The sequence below is a fragment of the Garra rufa genome, chromosome 13, assembly GCF_049309525.1.
Source record: "Garra rufa chromosome 13, GarRuf1.0, whole genome shotgun sequence".
Taxonomy (NCBI): domain Eukaryota; kingdom Metazoa; phylum Chordata; class Actinopteri; order Cypriniformes; family Cyprinidae; genus Garra; species Garra rufa.
The window spans coordinates 984,028-1,005,313 of NC_133373.1; the positions used below are offsets into that span (position 1 = coordinate 984,028).

The 21,286-nt window shown below is 35.8% G+C and overlaps 1 protein-coding gene across 2 annotated transcripts in view; it reads left to right on the top strand.

The window, feature by feature from the left end:
- Positions 1-20,872, top strand: part of LOC141348608 (mediator of RNA polymerase II transcription subunit 23) — a 54,232-nt gene extending 33,360 nt beyond the window's left edge. For both annotated transcript variants that reach the window (XM_073852881.1, XM_073852882.1), the window contains 10 exons: positions 715-895; positions 2,412-2,582; positions 6,986-7,202; positions 7,303-7,539; positions 8,808-8,973; positions 9,067-9,139; positions 9,234-9,448; positions 14,317-14,437; positions 16,413-16,544; positions 20,319-20,872. In XM_073852881.1, the coding sequence (XP_073708982.1) occupies positions 715-895; positions 2,412-2,582; positions 6,986-7,202; positions 7,303-7,539; positions 8,808-8,973; positions 9,067-9,139; positions 9,234-9,448; positions 14,317-14,437; positions 16,413-16,544; positions 20,319-20,516 (1,711 nt within the window). In that variant the 3' untranslated portion in view covers positions 20,517-20,872. The remainder of the gene's footprint in view (positions 1-714; positions 896-2,411; positions 2,583-6,985; positions 7,203-7,302; positions 7,540-8,807; positions 8,974-9,066; positions 9,140-9,233; positions 9,449-14,316; positions 14,438-16,412; positions 16,545-20,318) is intronic.
- The last annotated feature ends 414 nt before the right edge of the window (positions 20,873-21,286 follow it).

The window sequence follows — 21,286 nt, forward strand, 5'->3', positions numbered from 1 at the left end:
ATATGGGCTGATTAAAATGGAAGATCATTCTCTTAAAGCAGGTGGCGCTTTTGGAATGACAGCACACAAAACAGCACAGCAGCTGACTTTGAAACCTGCAGCGCTCATATTTATTCATAGATCTTCTTAACCCTTCTTATACCTTTATTAACACTGCAGTCATCAATGAAAATTAAGAGCTTTATTTCAAGCGCCGATTTTCAAAAAACAACCTAACCGGAAATACATTTCTTCTCATTTTTTTCCCCACTATATTTGGGCCACGAGTAAATTAATATCAGCATATGAAGTAGATTTGTTTCTTGTCGTCTTTGTGAGAATATGTTATTGCTAAATCAGTTTTTACTTTCACTTTCTGTGGCATTGAAACGTTCACCGGCATATTGCATTTTGCGCAAAGTTTCTGCGCTGTTTGTGTGTTATCTATTGGCTTGCCTTCATGGTTTAAAACATAAATATTTTCAAAAATATATAAAAACATGTTAATATTTACAGTATTGCAATGTAACCCCAACGTTACCCATTGTTGATGTGCATGGACACGGATTTGGACTGGACTCCGCCAGTTGGTGTAGGAGCTTCATAAGTTAAACGTTTGCCAATTAAAATGAAACGAATGTAAAAGCAGCTTTCATATAAGCCAAACAAACCAAACTCTGGCGTGATGAATGATAATGGACAGACTCAACCAACATGTCAGCTGTTTTTCTTCAGGGTGCTGGAGCGCATCGGGGCGCGGGCGCTGGTGGCCCACGTGAGGACGTTTGCAGACTTCCTAGTGTACGAGTTCAGCACCTCAGCAGGAGGACAGCAGCTGAACAAGTGCATCGAGATTCTCAACGACATGGTGTGGAAGTACAACATCGTGACGCTGGACAGACTCATCCTATGTCTGGTGAGCCCAACTAGCCACATCGCTTGGCAGTGTTTTTACTTCACCTCGTAAATAATGGCTCTCAAATAACTTTAGTTCATGTAGCTCCAGCGCTGCTGTCTTTAAAGCAAAACAGGCACAAATACTGACACACAGGGATTTCAGTGAGTGATTATGCAAACCAATCTTTATATCATTGGAAAAGATGGTTGAAAGACCTAATCAATGGAAAGTAAACTGCATTTGTGCCACTGAGCTCATTATTTAAATCTATTCCACCGTATCCACAATGCAGATCCATTGTAGCGGAGTGCTTTGATTAGATTTACACTGTTGCTTAAAAGTTTGATATCAGATGTTTCTTCTGCTCATCAAAGCTGCATTTATTTGATCAAAAATACAGAAAATGGTAATATTGCAAAATGTTCGATATCAGTTTTTTTATTTTAATATACTTTAAAATATAATTTATTCCTGTGATGCAAAGCTGAATTTTATAAGCTGTTACTCCAGTCTTCAGTGTTCACATGATCCTTCAGAAATCATTCTAATATACTGATTTATTATCAATGTTGAAAACAGGTGTTCTGCTTAATATTTCTTTCTTTGATTAATAAAAGGTTGAAAGAACAGCATTTAGTTAAAATAGAAAGGTTTTCTAACAATATACATGACTATTTAAAAGTTTGATGTCAGTAAATTTCTCTTCTTTCTTTTTTTGGAAGAAATTAATGCTTTTGTGTACCAAGTGATATCATAGATTTGGATTGTTAGAAAAGATTAATATTTTGAATCAATGCTGTTCCTTTTAACGTGTTATTCATCAAAGAATCCTGAAAGAAAAATAATCACAGGTTCCAAAAAATAATAAATAATAAATCAGCATATTAGAATGATTTTTGAAGGATCATGTGACACTTAAGACTGGAGTAACAGCTGATGAAAATTCAGCGTTACATCACAGGAATAAATTATATTTTAAAGTATATTAAAATAAAAAACACTATTTTATATTGTAATAACATTTTACATATTTTTGATCAAATAAATGCACCTTTGATGAGCATTTTTAAAAAGCATCACAAGTCTTACTGATCCCAAACATTTGAGCAGCAGTGTGTGTTTATATTTTCTAGTGATTCAGCTGTGTTTCATTTCATGTTTGACTCATGGATTTATTGGCCTGTTAGCGCAGCTTGCGAGAAAAGCTCCATGTGAAACATTATCCATGTGTCAGAAGCTAACAGAAGGCCAGCTCGACTGTAAACAGCCTGAGGATCGGCCTTCCGATCCGCTGATCAATCAGCTGCTGTTTACTGTACATGCTCCATTTATCAGTTCAGATCGAACCCTCACATCGGTGACACTGACCCTTCCCACAGTGAACAGCGACCCGCTGCGCTTTTGTGCTTTTCAGCCCCGTCCTGTTTCCGTTTAGTGAAAATCATGCATTTCCTGAGAGCTGTGCTGTCTCAACACCCTACACTGAACAAACATTTCCAAACAAACGCACTGAAGGCTGTGTGTTTTCATGCAGGCGATGAGGAGTCACGAGGGGAACGAGGCTCAGGTCTGCTACTTCATCATCCAACTTCTGCTTCTTAAACCCAACGACTTCCGCAACCGCGTGAGTGATTTTGTGAAGGAGAACGCTCCTGAACACTGGCTGCAGAGCGACTGGCACACCAAACACATGACCTACCACAAGGTAACACATGCAACCTGCTATACACTAATCTAAGTGCAAACTCCACCCAGTAACCAATCAATCAACCCAATCTACGGGGTTTGGAAAAGTATGGAATTTGATTTAAGTACTATCCAGGTCTGGAAAATTATGGAAAAAAAGAAAGAGGAGTATGAAAAAGTATTAAAAGTCAAAAGGTGCATTTTAATTATGCAAAAAACAGGTTATAAGCATTTTAGGTTTCTTCTTACAATATATATTTTTAGCGCCGTATTACATAGCCTAGAAAATATCCAGACTTTTATGTGCACACGAGAAACCTTTAAACTTAGCATATACGCTACAAAAAATGCTTTTCTTACTTAGATTTTGTCTTGTTTTCAGCCAAAATATCTAAAAAGCAACATAATCTGCCAATGGGGTAAGCAAAAAAAATCTTTTTTCAAACAGAAAACCACATTATTTTCTTACCCCATTGGCAGATGATTTTTCTTGTTTCAAGCAAAAACACACTTAATTTTGACTTTTTTTTCTGAAAACAAGACAATAATCTTTACTCGTCTAGAAAATCCTTCTTGATTTAATCATTTTTAGATATTTTAGCTGGAAACGAGACAAAAAATAATTTTACAGTGTGGTCTCTTGGCCTGCACAAAGTATGCAATGAAGAGATCTAAGGCCTTGAAAAATGGCATACTGCTCTAATGAAAGCCACATTTTAAACACTTTTTTCACTGTACCTTTCTTTTTTTTTATAAACCCTTAAACATGGCAAATTTTATGCCATTAGGTCGTTTCATGTCATGGTTTCTGTGCCACAACAGAGGATGTTTATTGGGCATTAGGCCTTGATGTTAAAGGTACTACTATAAGAAAAGCCACATTTTATTCATAGTAAGATGCCAGTGATGAAAGGAAATAGGTTAGATTGGTTAGTAGAAATTACAATGCGCAAGAAATGCAAAAAAATTCCCATGCACATGTGAATAGTTTCTTGAGGGCACAAATGTTTCTTGTGTGCATGTAAAGGTCTGTTTTATATACCAAATATAAAGTTGAAAATTATGCTCTATGAACCAATGTTAAATGTGGTCTCTCGAAGAGTTTTGGAAATTTGAGTCTGGAAAAGTATGGCATTTTTTTAATCAAAAATGTGTAGAAACCCTTTGTTTTTTAGATTCAGATTTCATCGTCATTTTAAATGGTAAAAGACGTAACAATGGTGCTACACTGGTTTTACAATCAAATGCAAACCATAGCTGCTAATTTTTACCGTGTGTAAACAGATTTTTTTAACAGTGCAACAAACAGTGATGCTGCCCATACTATATTAAGTTTGAGGTTAGGAAGTTGTTAGTATTTGTTTCAGCATTTGTATGCATTCAGCACTACGATTGACTGACATGACCAATAAAATCTTTAGAATCGTCTGGGGAAAAATCATGCATGAAAAACAGAGCGAGCGCACAGTGGCACATTGGATAATGGCAGCAGCAGTGTCCATAAAGCTCATACAGCAAATCATTGGAAAAATGTGTGTGGAGCCTGTGCTCAGATTTTCCATTCATCCACACTGATTATATACTGATGACATAAAACGAACTGGAATGTACAGTTGTGCTCCAGCATATTACGAACTTACTAAGCGTCTCTAACAAAACTAACAAAAAAGATTTGATAGCATGTAGCTCACAAAGGTTCACAAATCCAGTGATCATTCCTTCTCAGAAACACTTGTAACAAGCATCTCTTTTTTTCTGACTGTGCTTGATTTTCTGTACTTATCCTTAATGCCCTTCACTCTCAGACGTCCTTTTGTCGAGCTTTCAGGTTGTGTAAACACACACATTTGTTCTTAAGTGACCCACCAAAGTAAATAAATAATGAAACAGGCTAAACGCTGGCCATCCCACATACTGCGTACGGTTCAGCAGATGTACATTAGTTATGGATTCGTGTTTAATACTATTCTTGACCTTTAGAGATGAAACGGAAAACCATCTCAGTTCGAGATATTGGACCAATAATCAAGCTTGATGGCTGTCTGAAATGCCATAAGCACACGGTTATTATCCCCCCTCCCATCTTCACTTCTCTGTGGCATTTCAAGGAGAGATTGACCTCAGATTGCCTTGACATTTCATCTCTTGTGTGTTTGTGCTGAATGGCAAACAACATAATTCAGCACAGTTTGACCTGATCTGACCCAACCGTGATGTTCAGACTAAGACCAAAGTCAAAGCAAGACTGACGTATTCTTGATGTTTATGAGTGCACTTGGTAAAGTCCTCGACAGCTGTTTTCTAACATGCAGCACAGCTGTTACCTACTTGGTAAAGACTGAAATCTACAAAACTGTCTTAAAGGGATAGATATGGTAAAAGTAATGCACAGTTTATATGATAAACAGATTTAAAGCAATAGTTCACCTGAAAATGCTCACCCTTAGTCTATCCAAGATTAGGATGAGTTTGTTTCTTCATCAGATTTGTAGAAATGTATCATGCTGTCTCACTAATGGATCTGCAGTGAATGGGTGCCGTCAGAATGAGAGTCCAAACAGCTGATAAAAACATCACAGTAATCCACAAGTAATCCTCACCACTCCAGTCCATCAGTTCACATCTTGAGAAGACAAAACCTGAAACAAATCCAGCATTAAGACGTTTTTAACTAAGTCCATGAGCCATAATAACACTTCCTCCAGTAAAAAAAACTGGTCTGGTCTGAATCAGGAGAGAAATCTGCACAGTGTTTACGGCTCTAAACAAATATGTGGCTGGATTTTGATGTGAGAGACAACAGGAAATGGACCTTTTCACTCGAGGAAGCGTTATTATGGATCATGGATATTTTAGTTAAAAATGTTTTATTGATTGATTTGTTTCTTCACAAGACATTCATTTATGGACTGGAGTGGTGTGGATTATTGTGATGTTATTATCAGCTGTTTGGACTCTCATTCTGACGGCACCCATTCACTACAGAGGATCCGTTGGTGAGATAGTGATGGAATGACACATTTATACAAATCTGATGAAGAAACAAACTCATCTACATCTCAGATGGCCTGAGGGTGAGTAAATGTTTTGGAAATTGTTAAAGTATTTCTTTAATTTACGCTTTTATTCACATAAATATTGATCAACCTAAACAGAAGCTCAAATGTTCTTTGTCCATGACAGCAAACCTCATTAAACACAAGATTTCGAATAAACCACTTTACAATGTAAATTTTTGGATTTCTTTTTGGAAGTTTTAGTTTAATTAAACTTTCAATGGAGGGACAGAAATCTCTCAGATTAAAAATGTCCTCATATGTTTTAAATTCGAACAAAAGTCATACAGATTTGAACGACATGAGGGTCAGTAAATGATGACAGAATGTTCATTTCTGAGTGAACTATACCTTTAAGATGCATGTAAGCCATAACCTATAACATGATAAATGTTCGACTGAAATGATGGTCTAGCTAGTGAGTTTTGTCAAAACTACAGCATTTTGATTTCTTCTAGCTGTCTCTGCACTGCAGAAACTGCTTTTGTTATTTTTTTTTGTCGTTTCCAGCCAAAATATCAAAAAATTCTTAAATCAAGAAGGATTTTCAAGAAAAGTAAAAATAATTATCTTGTTTTCAGAAAAAAACAAGTCAAAATGAAGTGAGTTTTTGCTTAGAACAAGCTAAATGTGACCCTGGACCACAAAACCAGTCTTAAGTCGCTGGGGTATATTTGTAGCAATAGCCAAAAATACATAGTATGGGTCAAAATTATTGATTTTTCTTTATGTCAAAAATCATTAGGAAATTAAGTAAAGATCATGTTACATTAAGATTTTTTTGTAAAATTCCCACTGTAAACCTATCAAAATGTAATTTTTGATTAGTAATATGCATTAAGAACTTAATTTGGACAACTTTAAAGGTGATTTTCTCAGTATTTTGATTTTTTTGCACCCTCAGATTCCAGATTTTCCAATAGATGTATCTCGGCCAAATATTGTCCTATCCTAACAAACTATACATCAATAGAAAGCTTATTTATTGTGCTTTCATATGATGTATATATCTCAGTTTTGTCAAATTTAACCTTATGACTGGTTTTGTGGTCCAGGGTCACAAATAATCTGCCAATGGAGTAAGCAAAAAATCTTATTTCAAACAGAAAACAAGATTATTTTTCTTACTCCATTGGCAGATTATTTTGCTTGTTTCAAGCAAAAACACATTTAATTTTGACTTGTTTTTATTTTTTTAAACAAATCCAAAATTTGTAGTTGTCTAGAAAATCCTTCTTTATTTAAGAATTTTTAGATATTTTGGCTGGAAATAAGACCAAAAATCTAAATAAGAAAAGCATTTTTTGCAGTGTGAATACTATTCTGGTTATGTTAGTACTGAGCTCCTCCACTGTGTCCCATGCAGAAGTATCCAGAGAAGCTGTACTTCGAAGGTCTGGCAGAGCAGGTCAATCCTCCCATCCAGCTGCACTTACAGTACCTGCCCATCTACTTTGGCAACGTGTGTCTGCGCTTCCTTCCTGTGTTCGACATAGTCATCCATCGTTTCCTGGAGCTGCTGCCTGTGTCCAAGTCTCTGGAGACTCTGCTCGATCACCTCGGGGGGCTCTATAAGTTTCATGGTGAGGAGAATTAAAAGTGTTTAAATCGATCAATTAGTATTTAGATATTACAACAATCAAACCAAAATCAGACTGTGATCCTAAAAATGTTTCTGTGCAGATCGTCCGGTGACGTACCTGTACAACACGCTGCACTATTACGAGAGACACCTGCGAGAACGCACCAACCTGAAGAGGAAGCTGGTCCATGCCATCATGAGCTCGCTCAAGGACAACCGCACACCTGGATGGTGTCTCAGTGAGACGTACCTGAAGTGTGGCATGAACCCTCGAGAGGACAACGTCTGGATCCCCGACGACACTTACTACTGCAAACTCATCGGGCGCCTCGTGGATAATATCCTTAACTGAGCGACCACAGTCAGCGCTGCACAGTCACAAAATAGCCTTGAAAAATTTGAAAGCAAACTATGCATTGGTGTGTATATGAAACAAATCTTCTATTTATAAATTCTAACAATGCATGCTTATTAGTACACAGTCGCAAAGACTGAAATTAAATTTTATATATATATACACTGCCGCTCAATTTTTTTTTTTTTGAAAAAAAGTCACTTATGCTCCATTTATTTAAACAAAAATACAGAAAAAGTATTATTATGAAATATTATTGCAATTCAAAATAAGTGTTTTATTTTAGTATACTTTAAAATATAGTTTATTTCTGTGATGCAAAGCTGAATTTTCATCAGCCCCAGTCTTCAGTGTCACATGACCCTTCAGAAATCATTCTAATATGCTGATTTATTGCTTTTATTATCAATGTTGGAAACAGTTGTGCTGCTTAATCTTTTTTTTTTGGAACCTGTGATACTTTTTTCAGAATTCTTTGATGAATAAAAGTTAAAAACAAAATAGAAATCTTTTCTAACAATATAAGTCTATGCTATCACTTTTTATCAATTTAACACATCCTTGCTGAATAAAAGTATGAATTTATTTTAAAGAGAGAAAGGAAGAAAAAAAACCTCTCAAACTTTGAACGAGGTGTTTATTGTTACAAAAGTTTTCTATTTAAAATAAATGCTGTTCATTTTAATATTTTATTTATCAAAGAATCCTGAAAAAAAGTATCACAGTTTTCAAAGACAATATTAAGCAGCACAGCTGTTTCCAACAGTGATAATAAATCGGCATATTAGAATGATTTCTGAAGGATCATGTGACACTGAAGACTGGAGTAATGATGCTGAAAATTCAGCTTTGCATCACAGGAATAAATTATATTTTAAAATATATTAAAATAGAAAACCACTATTTTAAATTGCAATAACATTTCACAATATTACAGGTTTTTTCTGTATTTTTAATCAAATAAACACAGCCTTGATCTTTCTTTTCTTTCTTTCTTTACTTTATTTATTAAGCACTTTTACACAATTTGTAAAATTGATGAACAGTCTCCTTTAAAAAGCATTAAAAATCTTACTGAGAGAGAGTCTGATGATCAAACTGAAGCATGTGGCACTTCTTTGTGTCGTTTTGCATGTGAGCAGCATATGATCTGTCAGCGTTTTCATTCTCATAGAGCATCACTCAGTGCATGTTATCTCATGTTGAATGTGGCTTGAGAAGAGTTGAGAAACCCTTCCTTAACCCTTCCACCCATGGCAGGTAAATCTCCAGGGCCGTTCCCCAACTGTGACTGGAGGTTCAATGAGTTTCCAAACCCGGCCGCTCACGCGCTACACGTCACCTGTGTGGAGCTGATGGCTCTGGCTGTGCCGGGGAAAGACGTGGGCAACGCTCTGCTCAATGTCGTGCTCAAGAGGTCAGAGTTCGTGCCTGTGATCCTATGAGAGCTGTGTCATACTTATGTGTTACACTCTTGCGAACACTGTGTTGAATGATGAATGTTTTGCAGTCAGCCGCTGGTTCCTCGGGAGAACATCACCGCATGGATGAACGCTATCGGACTGGTCATCACTGCTCTTCCTGTACGCACGCTACCAACTCTCTGCTGTTTCTCTTGTACAGCATCACTTTTTAACTGAATATAATTAATTTTTGCTTTCTATCTCTCTCTGTCAGGAGCCGTACTGGATCGTTCTCCACGATCGTATCGTGAGTGTGATCAGCAGTCCGGTTCTGAGTTCGGAGATGGAGTGGGTCGGCTATCCGTTCCAGCTGCTGGACTTCACCGCCTGCCACCGCTCGTACTCAGAGATGCACTGCAGCTACATTCTGGCGCTGGCGCACGCCGTCTGGCATCACTCCAGCATCGGACAGCTCTCCCTCATACCCAAGTAAGACCTTAAAAACACCTTGTGCTTAAAGGAGATGTTCACTTTCAGAACAAAAACTTACAGATGATGTACTCACCCGTTTTTTTTTCTCCCAAGATGTTCATGTCTTTCTTTCTTCAGTCGTAGAAAATTGTTTTTTGAGGAAAAAATTTCAGGATTTCTCTCCATATAGTGGACTTCTATGGTGCCCTGAGTTTGTACCTTCAAAATGCAGGTTAAATGCAGCTTCAAAGGGCTCTAAACAATCCCAGCCGAGGAAGAAGGGTCTTATCTAACAAAACGATCTGTTATTTTCATAAAAAAAAAATAAAAAAAAAAGAAAAGGAAAGAAAAAATGACAATTTATATACTTTATAACCTCAAATACTCATCTTGTCTAGCTTGTCATTTTCTCCTCCAACTTCAAAATCATCTTACATCGCTGCAGAAGTACAGACCCAGTGTTTACAAAGTGAACATGCAAAGAAGAATACAGCGATGTAGGACGATTTTGAAGTTGGAGCTAGACAAGACGAGCATTTGGGGTTAAAAAGTGTAAAAATTAGCTTTTTCCTCGTGTATAAATTGGCTTCTTCCTCGGCTGGGATCATTTTTCTTCTGCCTTTTGAAGCTGCAGAAAGAAAACATGAACATTTTAGATGTCAAGGGGTTGTTTTGTAAACTGTAAATCTGTAAATTGTTGTTCTGGAAGTGAAAAGTGCAAAGAGACATTATTGGCCATAAATTATTAGCAGCCATTAAACTGTTTTTATTGTTAAAAGCGAGGATGCACAGACATTTCTGCTCTACATTCTGTGTAATCTAATTTAATTTTTGAATACCTTAAATAGTTTAAGAAAAGGCTTAATTATAATTTCAAGAAGGGTTACATTTTGCACAGGAAAGCAGTAATCGTGATACAACTTTATTTGAATTATCTTTTCATTTAAACTTCATTTTTGAAGGCCTATGATTTAACTAAATGTGAGTGCTGTATGTTTTAAAGTAAAAACATAGTGCTGTTTTTTTACAGGCTCACTGTTTCAGATGAATTGTTGCTGAATTGTTTACTTTATGGTGTAGTGATATGTTATAGATAGTTGTAAGATGCATATTTGATCTTCCTCATTTGTTTGAACATTTCAAAATAAGAGTTGTGGTTTTTTTTTCAGGCTTATTTATAATTAAAAGTCCTGCATTATGCATAATTTTTTTTTTCTTCTGGTTATCATTGGTGTTTTGCCTACACAATAAACTGTGTGTGGTATTTAATTTCACCCCACCACACGAAGAAAGATCAATAAACCTTATTAAATCATGATTTTGCTAGTATCAGCACAATGTCTGTAATCTATCTTTCTTTAAATGCTTTATTATCATATAAGCAATACCGCTTGACCTCTACTTAGTACGTAATGATATATTGGTACATAAACTGATTTCAGCACATATTGAATAATGTGCAATCACCCTTATTTGTCTTTTAAACTTGCAATTACCCATATATGTCTTAAGTAGCACAGATATTATTTGTAGTAATAGTTATACAATTATATACATTATATAATACATTACATCAGAATTATCGATTTTCTTTTATGCCAAAAATCATAAGGATATTCAGTAAAGATTGTGAAGATATTTTGTACATTTCCTGCCGTAAATATATAAAAACTTCATTTTTTATGTGTAATATGCATTGCTAAGAACTTCATTTGGATGACTTTAAATTGATTTTCTCAATATTTAGATTTTATTTATTTTGCAGATTTTCAAATAGTTGTATCTCGACCAAATATTGTCCTATCCTAACAAACCATACATCAATGGAAAGCTTATTTATTCAGTTCTTTGTGCTGTATAAATTTAATCTTTAAAAAAAAAAGACCCTTATGACTGGTTTTGTGGTCCAGGGTCACATATATCTTTGTTTAATCTGTGCCACAACCTGTTTAATGACAAAATCATCTCAGATGCATGATTTAAGATTGTGTAGGTTTGTTGTGAATGAACAAACTGTATTTATTTACTTGGTACAGATCTTAAAAGGCCTTAACTTAGATTAAAACCCCTGCAGATACCCTGATAAATCAATAAATGTTGTGGTTGAGTGAGTCAGTTGTGAGTAGGTGTGTGTGTGTGTGTGTGTGTGTGTGTGTGTGTGTGTGTGTGTGTGTGAGGATGAGTCAGTGATGAGCTGAGATCAGTTCACCTGCTGCCTCCACACGCTCTTCATCCCACCTCAACACACCACAATACATCCACAGAGTCAGTATTCTTCATTATGAACACGCTTCGGTGCTCAAGTCTGTTATTCATCTGTGTGTCAGTGATGACAGAATGACGCCTGTGCATATACTGACTCTTCATTAGTTGTTCACAACACGTTTTACTTCAGTAATATGTTGTATAATTAAATAATGGCCAGTTTTGTAGCAGAGTGAAGCTGGACAGGACGATTTTAAAAAAATATGGATTTTATAATATATCTGAAATGTTGCAGAACGGGAAGCAGAGCAGGATTTAAAAAAAATGTTTTGTTGTAATATCCTGTGTAGTTGACCACAGTAGCTGGGCATTATCAAAGTACGTAAGATAAAGTACAAAGGTAGTGTACACTATATTTTGTGGTTGGTTTGAACTTTGAAGTTTCTGAAAGAAGTCTCTTCTGTTTACCAAGGCTGCATTAATTTGTTAAAAAAAAAAGAAAAAAAAAGGTAATATTGTGAAAACTTATTACTTTTTAAAATAACAGTTTTCTTTGTTATTATGTGTTAAAATGTAATTCAATGCTGTGATCAAAGCTGAATTATTACTTTATTATTCAGTGTCATATGATCCTTCAGAAATCACTCTAATATGCTGATTTGCTGCTCAAGAAACATTTTTTATTATTATCAATGTTGAAAACAGGTGTGCTGTTCAATATTACTGTAGAAACATAATTTTTTAGGATTTAAAGATGAATAGAAAATTCCAAAGAAAACCGTTTACTTGGAATAGAAATCTTTTGTAACATTATAAATGTCTTTACTGTCACTTCTGATCAATTTAATGCATGCTCGCTAAATAAAAGTATTGATTTTGTTAAAAAAAAAACAGTCATACTGAGCCCAAACTTCTGAACGGTTGTGTGTGTTTGTTCTGTGAGGCGTCAGTCCTCGTGCAGCAGTCACATGCTCTGTTTGTTTTGATGTGTCTGTGTGAATAGAGTCTGCTGGTCCTCTGCTGACAGCTCTGTGACGTCTGGGATCGTGGCCATGCGCGCTTGAGCAATCACACACTGATCATTCAGTGACAGGCGGCTCCTGCAGGAGCTGTGATAGGACACGGTTAACAGTCTGTCTTCACGCCGTCTGACACAGTCCGTCTGCAGCGACGGGGGAATATCAGCACATTCTGATGAAACGCCCAAACCTCTGTCCGCGTGCGTCTCTTAACCCCCCGTCCGCTCATGTGAACACAATCTGCTGAACATTGTCATTTATTCGCTCACACAGAGACTCATTTAAGCTAGAATGACACACACCTCAGCTGTGAGCAGATTCATAAAGCTCCGGTCTCGACATGATCAATAACAGAAGGTTATTGGGTTTCAAGTCGATGAATGTTTTAAAGCTCTGATTGGATGAGTTCAGGGCAGATCGATGCGTCTCTGAGTCATGATGATGATTTCATCCGCTGTTAAACACCTATTGTTACTCAGATGTGTTTAGAGCTCTAGTAAAACACTCACACTCTCACTGCTGCAGACTCATTCTCTATTTAGCAGAAACTGATACATTTCTTCATCCATTAGTATCGTGAGGTCTGAATACAGTTTGTTAAAGAAGAACAAAAATGTACAGATAATGTACTCACCCCCTTGTCATCCAAGTTGCTCATGTCTTTCTTTCTTTAGTCGTAAGAAATTGTTTTTTGAAGAAAGCTTTTCAGGATTTCTCTCCATATAGTGGACTTCTATGGTGCCCCGAGTTTGAACTTCCAAAATGCAGTTTAAAACCAGCTTCAAAGGACTCTAAACAATCCCAGCTGAGAAAGAAGGGTCTTATCTAGAGAAATGGTCATTTTGTTTTGTTTTTATTGCAATGCATATACTTTTTAACCTCAAACACTCTTGTCTTGCTCTGCCTGAACTGCTTTTTTTTTTTTTTTTCTCGGTTCAAGACAGTTAGGGTATGTCATAAAACTCCAATCTTATTTTCTTATTTACTCCCTCAACTTAGATAAGTCTCATTTTCCTCGTCTGGGATTGTTTAGAGTCCTTTAAAGCTGCATTTAAACTGCATTTTAGAAGTTCAAACTCGGGGCACCATAGAAGTCCACTATATGGAGAGAAATCATGTAATGTTTTCCTCAAAAAAAAAATTCTTTACAACTAAAGAAAGAAAGACATGAACATCTTGGATATCAAGGGGGTGAGTACATTATCTGTACATTTTTGTTCCGGACGTGAACTTCTCCTTTAACAAATGTGGTTATTGACTTTATTTTGGCATTGCAGAGTAGGGATGTAGTGAATGTTTGGCAACCGAAATGATTCATAAATAAGCACAAAGGCTGAATAAATTATAGCAAACAATGACGTGACGCAATCAAAGAGAGGTGTGCACTAATGCAGCATGTGTTCAGTGTGGAAGCATTTAAAACTGTCTGAGAAAGAGGCAAAAATCATTCCAAGCAGCGACAGCGAGAGACTGTTTAGAAGCGCATCGCATGTCTTCATGAGAAGAGAAAGGTTGCTGTATGATGACTGAAATCATCCATTAGTCAATCAACTACAGCCCAGTGTTTAATTCTGTTCAGCTTTGGCCAAGGATTTTAATTTCAGAGCCCAATTGCAGTGATTTTACCATGGTTTTCATGCAATGTTTGTGTGTTTATATCAGGTTCCTCTCAGAGGTGCTGAAGCCCATCGTGAAGACAGAGTTCCAGCTGCTGTACGTGTATCACCTGGTGGGGCCGTTTCTGCAGCGCTTCCAGCAGGAGAGGACCAGATGCATGCTGGAGGTACAGTCACACACACACACACACACACACACACACACACACACACACACACACACACACACACACACCTGTCCATTTCAGTCACACTCACCTTGACTCTTCAAAGCAAAGCCTCATGGGAGAGGGAGTTGACTTGATTAGATCCAAGCCTCTGAATGTCCCACACATATGCAGTGGACAGAGAAGCAGCTCACACACACACACACACACACACACACATTTAGAAAGTGCTTCAGCGAGGCGAGTGGTTCATGCTGAGTTCCTCTGGGGCTGTTTGAAGCGATCCAACTAATGAAAGTGCTCTCTACACACTGACCCCAACCACTGCACTTTTACCCAGAAACCCTCAAGCTTCTTATGCTCTCTCTCAATCACTGAACACTCTGTCTGGAAGAGCTGCAATTGGTAAACACGTCTGGATCAGATCTGTTGCTGGTTTCACCAGTGCAGAATTTCGTAATGCTTCTCATCTCATTTTTTTTAAAACCCTACTCCAGTGAAGACCCAAACTCATGAATGTTCCTCGGATCACGCTTGTGCTCCTCTACCACTCTTGCTGTAACCAGTTAGCAATGTAATTAATCTCAGAGACTGTATATAGCTGAGATGGACCACTGGTATCAGTATGAATGAGAGAAATTGGAGCACTTAGTAAGTGGGTTTTTTTTTTTTTTTTTTTTTAACTAGGCCAACCTAAAATATAGTGGCCCAGTTTCACAGACTGGGCTTAGACTAAGCCAGCAGTAGGTCAAAGTTCATTTCAGACATTTAAGTAATTTTTCTAAACGTGCATTTTGAGACACAATGAAGGCACTGATATATTTTTCAATCAGTTTGTGCATTTTTTATATACTATAATGTCTTTCAATTTAAAAAAGCACATTTAATACAATTATGCAAATGAATTTTTCCTTTGAAGACAAATATTTTTTACCAACAGTTATTCCTAATTTTTTCTTTGTCTCTTCCATTCACTTTTTTTTTCCTTTTGTGGTAAAGGAAGACCTACATTTTAGTCTAGGACTAGGCTTAAGTCTTGTCTGTGAAAGCGTGGGATAGTGTTTTATCGTTGCATGAAGGATGTGCAAATTTGACAAAGACTGTTTATACTGCTCAAAGATACCATGAATGCATTTACACTGCAATTGCAAATACATGTAATGCTGTGAGTTTAATTTAAAAAATAACATTTTGAATACAGAATTATGAAACAATGGGGAAAATAAAATCTTTTTTTTACATATATGAAGCTAAAACCATCGCAAATCGCTGTCTTTATGAACAAGTCATTGAATCATTAATTTAACCGATTAATTTAAATGGTTGATTCATTTAGGAACATAGAAAGATAATGTATTTTTGAGTGAGTCATTGAATCATTCACTCAGCTGTATATTATATAGTCAATATCTATTAACAAAACACCAGAGTGTTGCTCAGAGACACAACTGTTCCGCTGGGCCTTTGTTTGGATCGATTTTGTTTCCTGAAAAAGGGTGAAAACAGATAACATTTGTCACTTGTCAGTATATAATAATGTCAATATTATCTTGTTTATTGTACTGTCCAAAATGTGCAATCAAGCTGATATTTGCTGTGTTTTTAGAAGTTTTTAAGAGTACTTAATGTCAGTTTGTGCATAGTTATACGAACAATTGTAATATTATTGTAGAAGATACTTGTTGCACAAGAAAGAACGTTTATAACACCATTTATGCTAAGTTTTATGGCTTCTTTAAAATCTTATAGAAATGGGATGTGTTTGGCCATTTGTTTGTGATTTTAGTATTTCACCATTCATTAGATGGGAGTACAGATCACGCTTTTAATGTGTTCCAATGACTTGAAAGGGACTTTCACAAGTCAAATCTTCACAGTATGACTGTCATTTGCCCTCTCAAATTATGTAACTAACAATTAATTTACATTATAGGAACAGTCTTTGCTGACTGCTGTGTGTTTCCTTCTCTCTCAGATTGGAGTGGCGTTTTATGAGATGCTTCAGGCTGTGGATCAGCACAGTAAACACCTGGCCTATATGGACCCCATCTGTGACTTCCTGTACCACATCAAATACATGTTTACTGGAGACAGCGTCAAAGACCAGGTAACACACACACACACACACACACACACACACACACACACACACACACACACACACACACACATTGCTATTCTTATCTATATTCACAGCCACTTTATTTTAACGTAATGTTCATTACATGTCACATGTACATACTATAGTGGTAACAGTAAATTATGCGTAATTTAAAGCAAATAACCCAAAATCGATCTCTAACACTAACCAAATTGTAAATACAGTGCATATAGTTAATTATTATTACTTATTGCTTATGTAATTACATTTTTACAATGTTACCTTAAAATAGTGTAACCTGTGATGGCCCTTTTATTTAAAGGAATTGAAAAAATAAAGGATTTAAAGGAACAAAGAAAAAAAAATGATTGAAATATGAAATAATTAAAAGTAAAATAATAGTAAAAGAACTAGAATCTTTTGTAAAGTGATGCTTTTGAACTATTTGCAAATAATATTTATTTTAAAAAATGCACACTTGTGCCTAAAATATCTGTTAAACCTCCTTGTCTAGTTACATTCTATTATGAATTATGTAAATAATACTGTTTTCAAAATAGAAAAAAGTTGACAAACTTGAATCATTTTCATCACTGGATATTACTTGCATATCTGTTGTGAAACAGCTGTCAGATATTGTTAATCTGCTTCCTGCATCCCAATCTTTCACTGTTAAAACTGAAACATCAAGCTGGAGTCCATGTTCAGTTTCTGTGGGCTGTAAAGCCTGTGTTCTTTGATGGTTGTTATTTATGTGCCAAAATTAAACAAACAAATAACAGCATTTTGCAAATAAACCCAAAATAAATCTGATTTGCAAAGGAAAAATAGACTTTCAAATAAACAAAAAGTACTATGCACAAACACAAGTCAATTTGAGAGAAAATGCAGAGGTATAACAAATATATGCATTGTGTGTTGCAAATATATATATTTTTTGTGAGGAAAACTTGGCTTTCTCACACTTGTGCAGACAGATTTTCTCACAAATGCAATGGAGCAACTTTGAGTACTTTTTGTTTATTTGAAAGTCGATTTTTTTCTTTGCAAAGCAGATTGTGTTTGTTTGCAAAATGCTGTTTTGTTTGTTTAATTTTGGCACATAAATAACTCCATAGTTGGCGTCTCATTGACAAGCACAAATTGGTTGTGAGGAAAGAGTATCTTTTTAAAACTCAACTTAAAACATGGAAATTGCTGTGTAATGGAGTGCATCAGAGCAGCATCAAGAAGATCAAGTCTTTGGCTGTCAGTCTGGTGTTTGAGTCGTGTGCTGACGGCTCTGGTTTGCATTCAGAGGGCGTCTCACGTTGGCGTCTGTTATTCAGATGAGGGTGTTTGTGAGTCTGCAGTCGCAGGAGGTCGAGTCCCTGGTGAAATCGCTGTTTGAGTGCTTTTCCCTCGGGGAAGAACAGGAAAGGTCACCTATATATCAGCTCAGTATCAGCAGTCACAGGAAATAAAGCTCATTCTCCACTGTGCTTTTGTCTGATCATCTCAACTACAGCGTCCTCTCCATCACACCAGGATTTTGAGACCTTCAGACGCCTTCTGAACTAAATAGGCATCCAGATTCACATGCTTTCTATCTTAAATAGTATTAGAAATAGAATTATTGTGTCTCCAGTCATGTTGAAATGAGTATCCAAAAGGTTCCTGGATGATTTATTATTTACATTGGAAATTCAATTAGATGTGTTAGATTAGTGTACATAAAGTGTTAAAAACTACAGATTTGGCAAGCAACTTTAGAGCTGGTATCTGAAACTACATCATAAATGATCGAATAAACACTAGAAGTTTGTTTTTGAACTGTTAGATTTTGAATGATTTTAATGAAGTCTCTTCTGCTCAGCAAATCTGCATTCATTTGATTCAAAGCAGAGCAAAAACAGTTACATTTTAAAATATTATAACTGTCTTTGATGAATCAGCAAGGATGCTTAAAATTGATTGAACGTGATGACAAACACATTTATAATGTTACGAAAGATTTCTATTTTAGATAAATGCTGTTTTTTTTAACTTTCTATTCATCAAAGAAACCTGAAAAAAATCTACTCTGCTGTTTTCAATATAATACTAATGAATGATTTTTGAGCAGAATATTAGAATGTTTTCTGAAGGATCACATGACTGTAGTAATGATGTAAAAAATTCAAATAGAAATTAGTCATTTTAAATAGTAAAAATATATATAAAAAAATTGTGCTGTACTTGGGATCAAATAAATGCAGGCTTGGTGAGCAGAACAGACTTCTTTAAAAATAAAATGCATTAAAACTCTTACTGTTTAAATCATTTTGACTGGTAGTGTATACATTAATGTTTAAAAGTTGTTTTTTTTTAATAGAAATTCATATTTTTATTTGGTAAGGAATTCAAATGAGACTGTAAAGTCATTTATGATCTTACAGAAAATTTCTTATTCAAGTAAGTGCTGTTCTTTTGAACTTTCTATTCACCTGTGAATCCTGAAAAATAAAATGCATGACGGTTTCCAGAAAAACATTGTGCAGCACATCTGCTTTCAACATTGATGATAATCAGAAATGTTTAAGCAGCAAATCAGCATATTAGAATGATTTCTGAAGCATCATGTGACACTGAAGACTGCAGTAATGATGCTGAAAATGCAGCTTTGAAATCACAAAAATAAATGGCATTTTAGAATATATTCAAATAGAAAAGTTATTTTAAATATAAAAAATATTTCAACATTTTGTGCTGTAGTTTGAATCAAATAAATGCAGGCTTGGTGAGCAGAACAGACTTCTTTTAAAAACATTAAAAAACATTTGACTGGTAGTGAAATAAATTAATATTTTTATTTAGTAAGGAATTTAAAAGAGACAGTAAAGTCATTTATGATGATCAAATAAATGCTGTTCTTTTGGACTTTCTGTTAATCTGTGAATCCTGAAAAATAAAATGCATGATGGGTCCCACAAAAATATTGTGCAGCACATCTGTTTTCAACATTGATGATAATCAGAAATGTTTCTTGAGCAGCATATTAGAGTGATTTCTGAAGCATCATGTGACACTGAAAACAGCTTAAAATCACAGGAATAAATTACATTTTAAAGTATATTCAAATAGAAAAGTTATTTTAAATAGCAAAAATATTTAAACATTTTGTGCTGCACTTTGAATCAAATAAATGCAGTCATTCTATTACTAGAATAATTTGTGAAGGATCATGTGACGCTGAAGACTGGAGTAATGATGCTGGCAATTCAGCTTTGATCACACGAATAAATTACATTAACAATATATGTTTGAATTTTATTTTAAATTGTAATAACTTGTAACAGTTTACTGTAATTTTGATCAAGTAAAGGACATTCCACCAGAAGGGTACATTTAATGTGAAAGTCCGTGAAAGTGATTTTGTACCTTTTTGGGATGCCACAATAATGCGCCGTTCACTTGCAGAACGCAATCTTCTAGAGGCACATAAGTCCGAAGTAATGAATTTAGGTAAAGCTGAATTTTTGGTAGCCAGTGCAAATTGATAAAGAGAGGTGTGATGTGCGTTTTTTTTTTCGGCTCATTAAAAATTAATATTAAACATAAAAATGCAATGTTATTATTTGGTATGAAAGCCATGTGACTGGCAGATCTCCACTTTCTTTCTCCGCCATATGGTTGGAAAAGTGTAAATTGTGCAGGATCTAAACATGTACTTGATATATTGTAAAGTATGCAGGATGTAGATATCTGAAGTATGTGGAGCGTAGTATGAGCAGGTGGTTTGAATCTGTGTTGTGTCTGTAGGTGGAGAGGATCATCTGTTCTCTGAGGCCCGCTATGCGTCTGCGTCTGCGCTTCATCACTCACAGCAGTAAGACGGAGCCGGCGGCGGCAGCATCTGCGTCCACAGCGACCTCCGTCCCTCAGTCCTCCAGCGTCTCGTCCCCCGCGGCCCAGAGCGGAGCCGGACCCTCTAATATTCCTCTGTCTGTGTCCCAGTGAGCGTCTGCGGCCCCGCTGGACACACAGCTGCTGACCGCACCGGACCTCATGACTGAGGGCTGATGGGAAGATGTGCACAGATGATGTGATTCAGTGCCTCTGCTCACACCGAATGAAGATCATGTGACACGACGTGTGTTTTACGTGCGGCACTAAATCGGGCTTTAATTCCCTTTGAAAACTAGTAGAAATATTTTCATGGAGGAATGAACCTGATGGGGTGTTGTGTTTATTATCAAGACTTTTTTCTAAAGCTTTCAGCCCACACTTTGATAGAGCAGCTTCCTGTTTTTGGCTTTTTTGCATTGAGGCACATTTAATTTTTTTTCACGTGTAATAAAGACAAATCATGTTAACCTAATGTGCGCCTGTTTTTTGTCTGTTAGAAGTGATAAAATATGTGTGTTAATGTTTAAACGATTGTTTTTTTTTAATGCTTATAATAATAGTAAAAAGTAATATTAAAGACATTTATAATGCATTTCAGATAAATGCTGTTCTTCTAAACTCTATTCTTCAAATAAATCTGAAAAAACAACAACAACAACATAAATGTTTCTGAGCAGCAAATCAGAATATGAGAAAGATTTCTGAAGGATCATGTGACTGGAGTAATGATGCTAAAAATTTAGCTTTGAAATCACAGGAATAAATTACATTTTAAAATATATTCAAATAGAAGTTATTTATTTTAAATAGTAAAAATATTTCTACATTTACCTGTTTCTGCTGTGCTTCAGATCAAATAAATACAGGCTTGATGAGCAAAA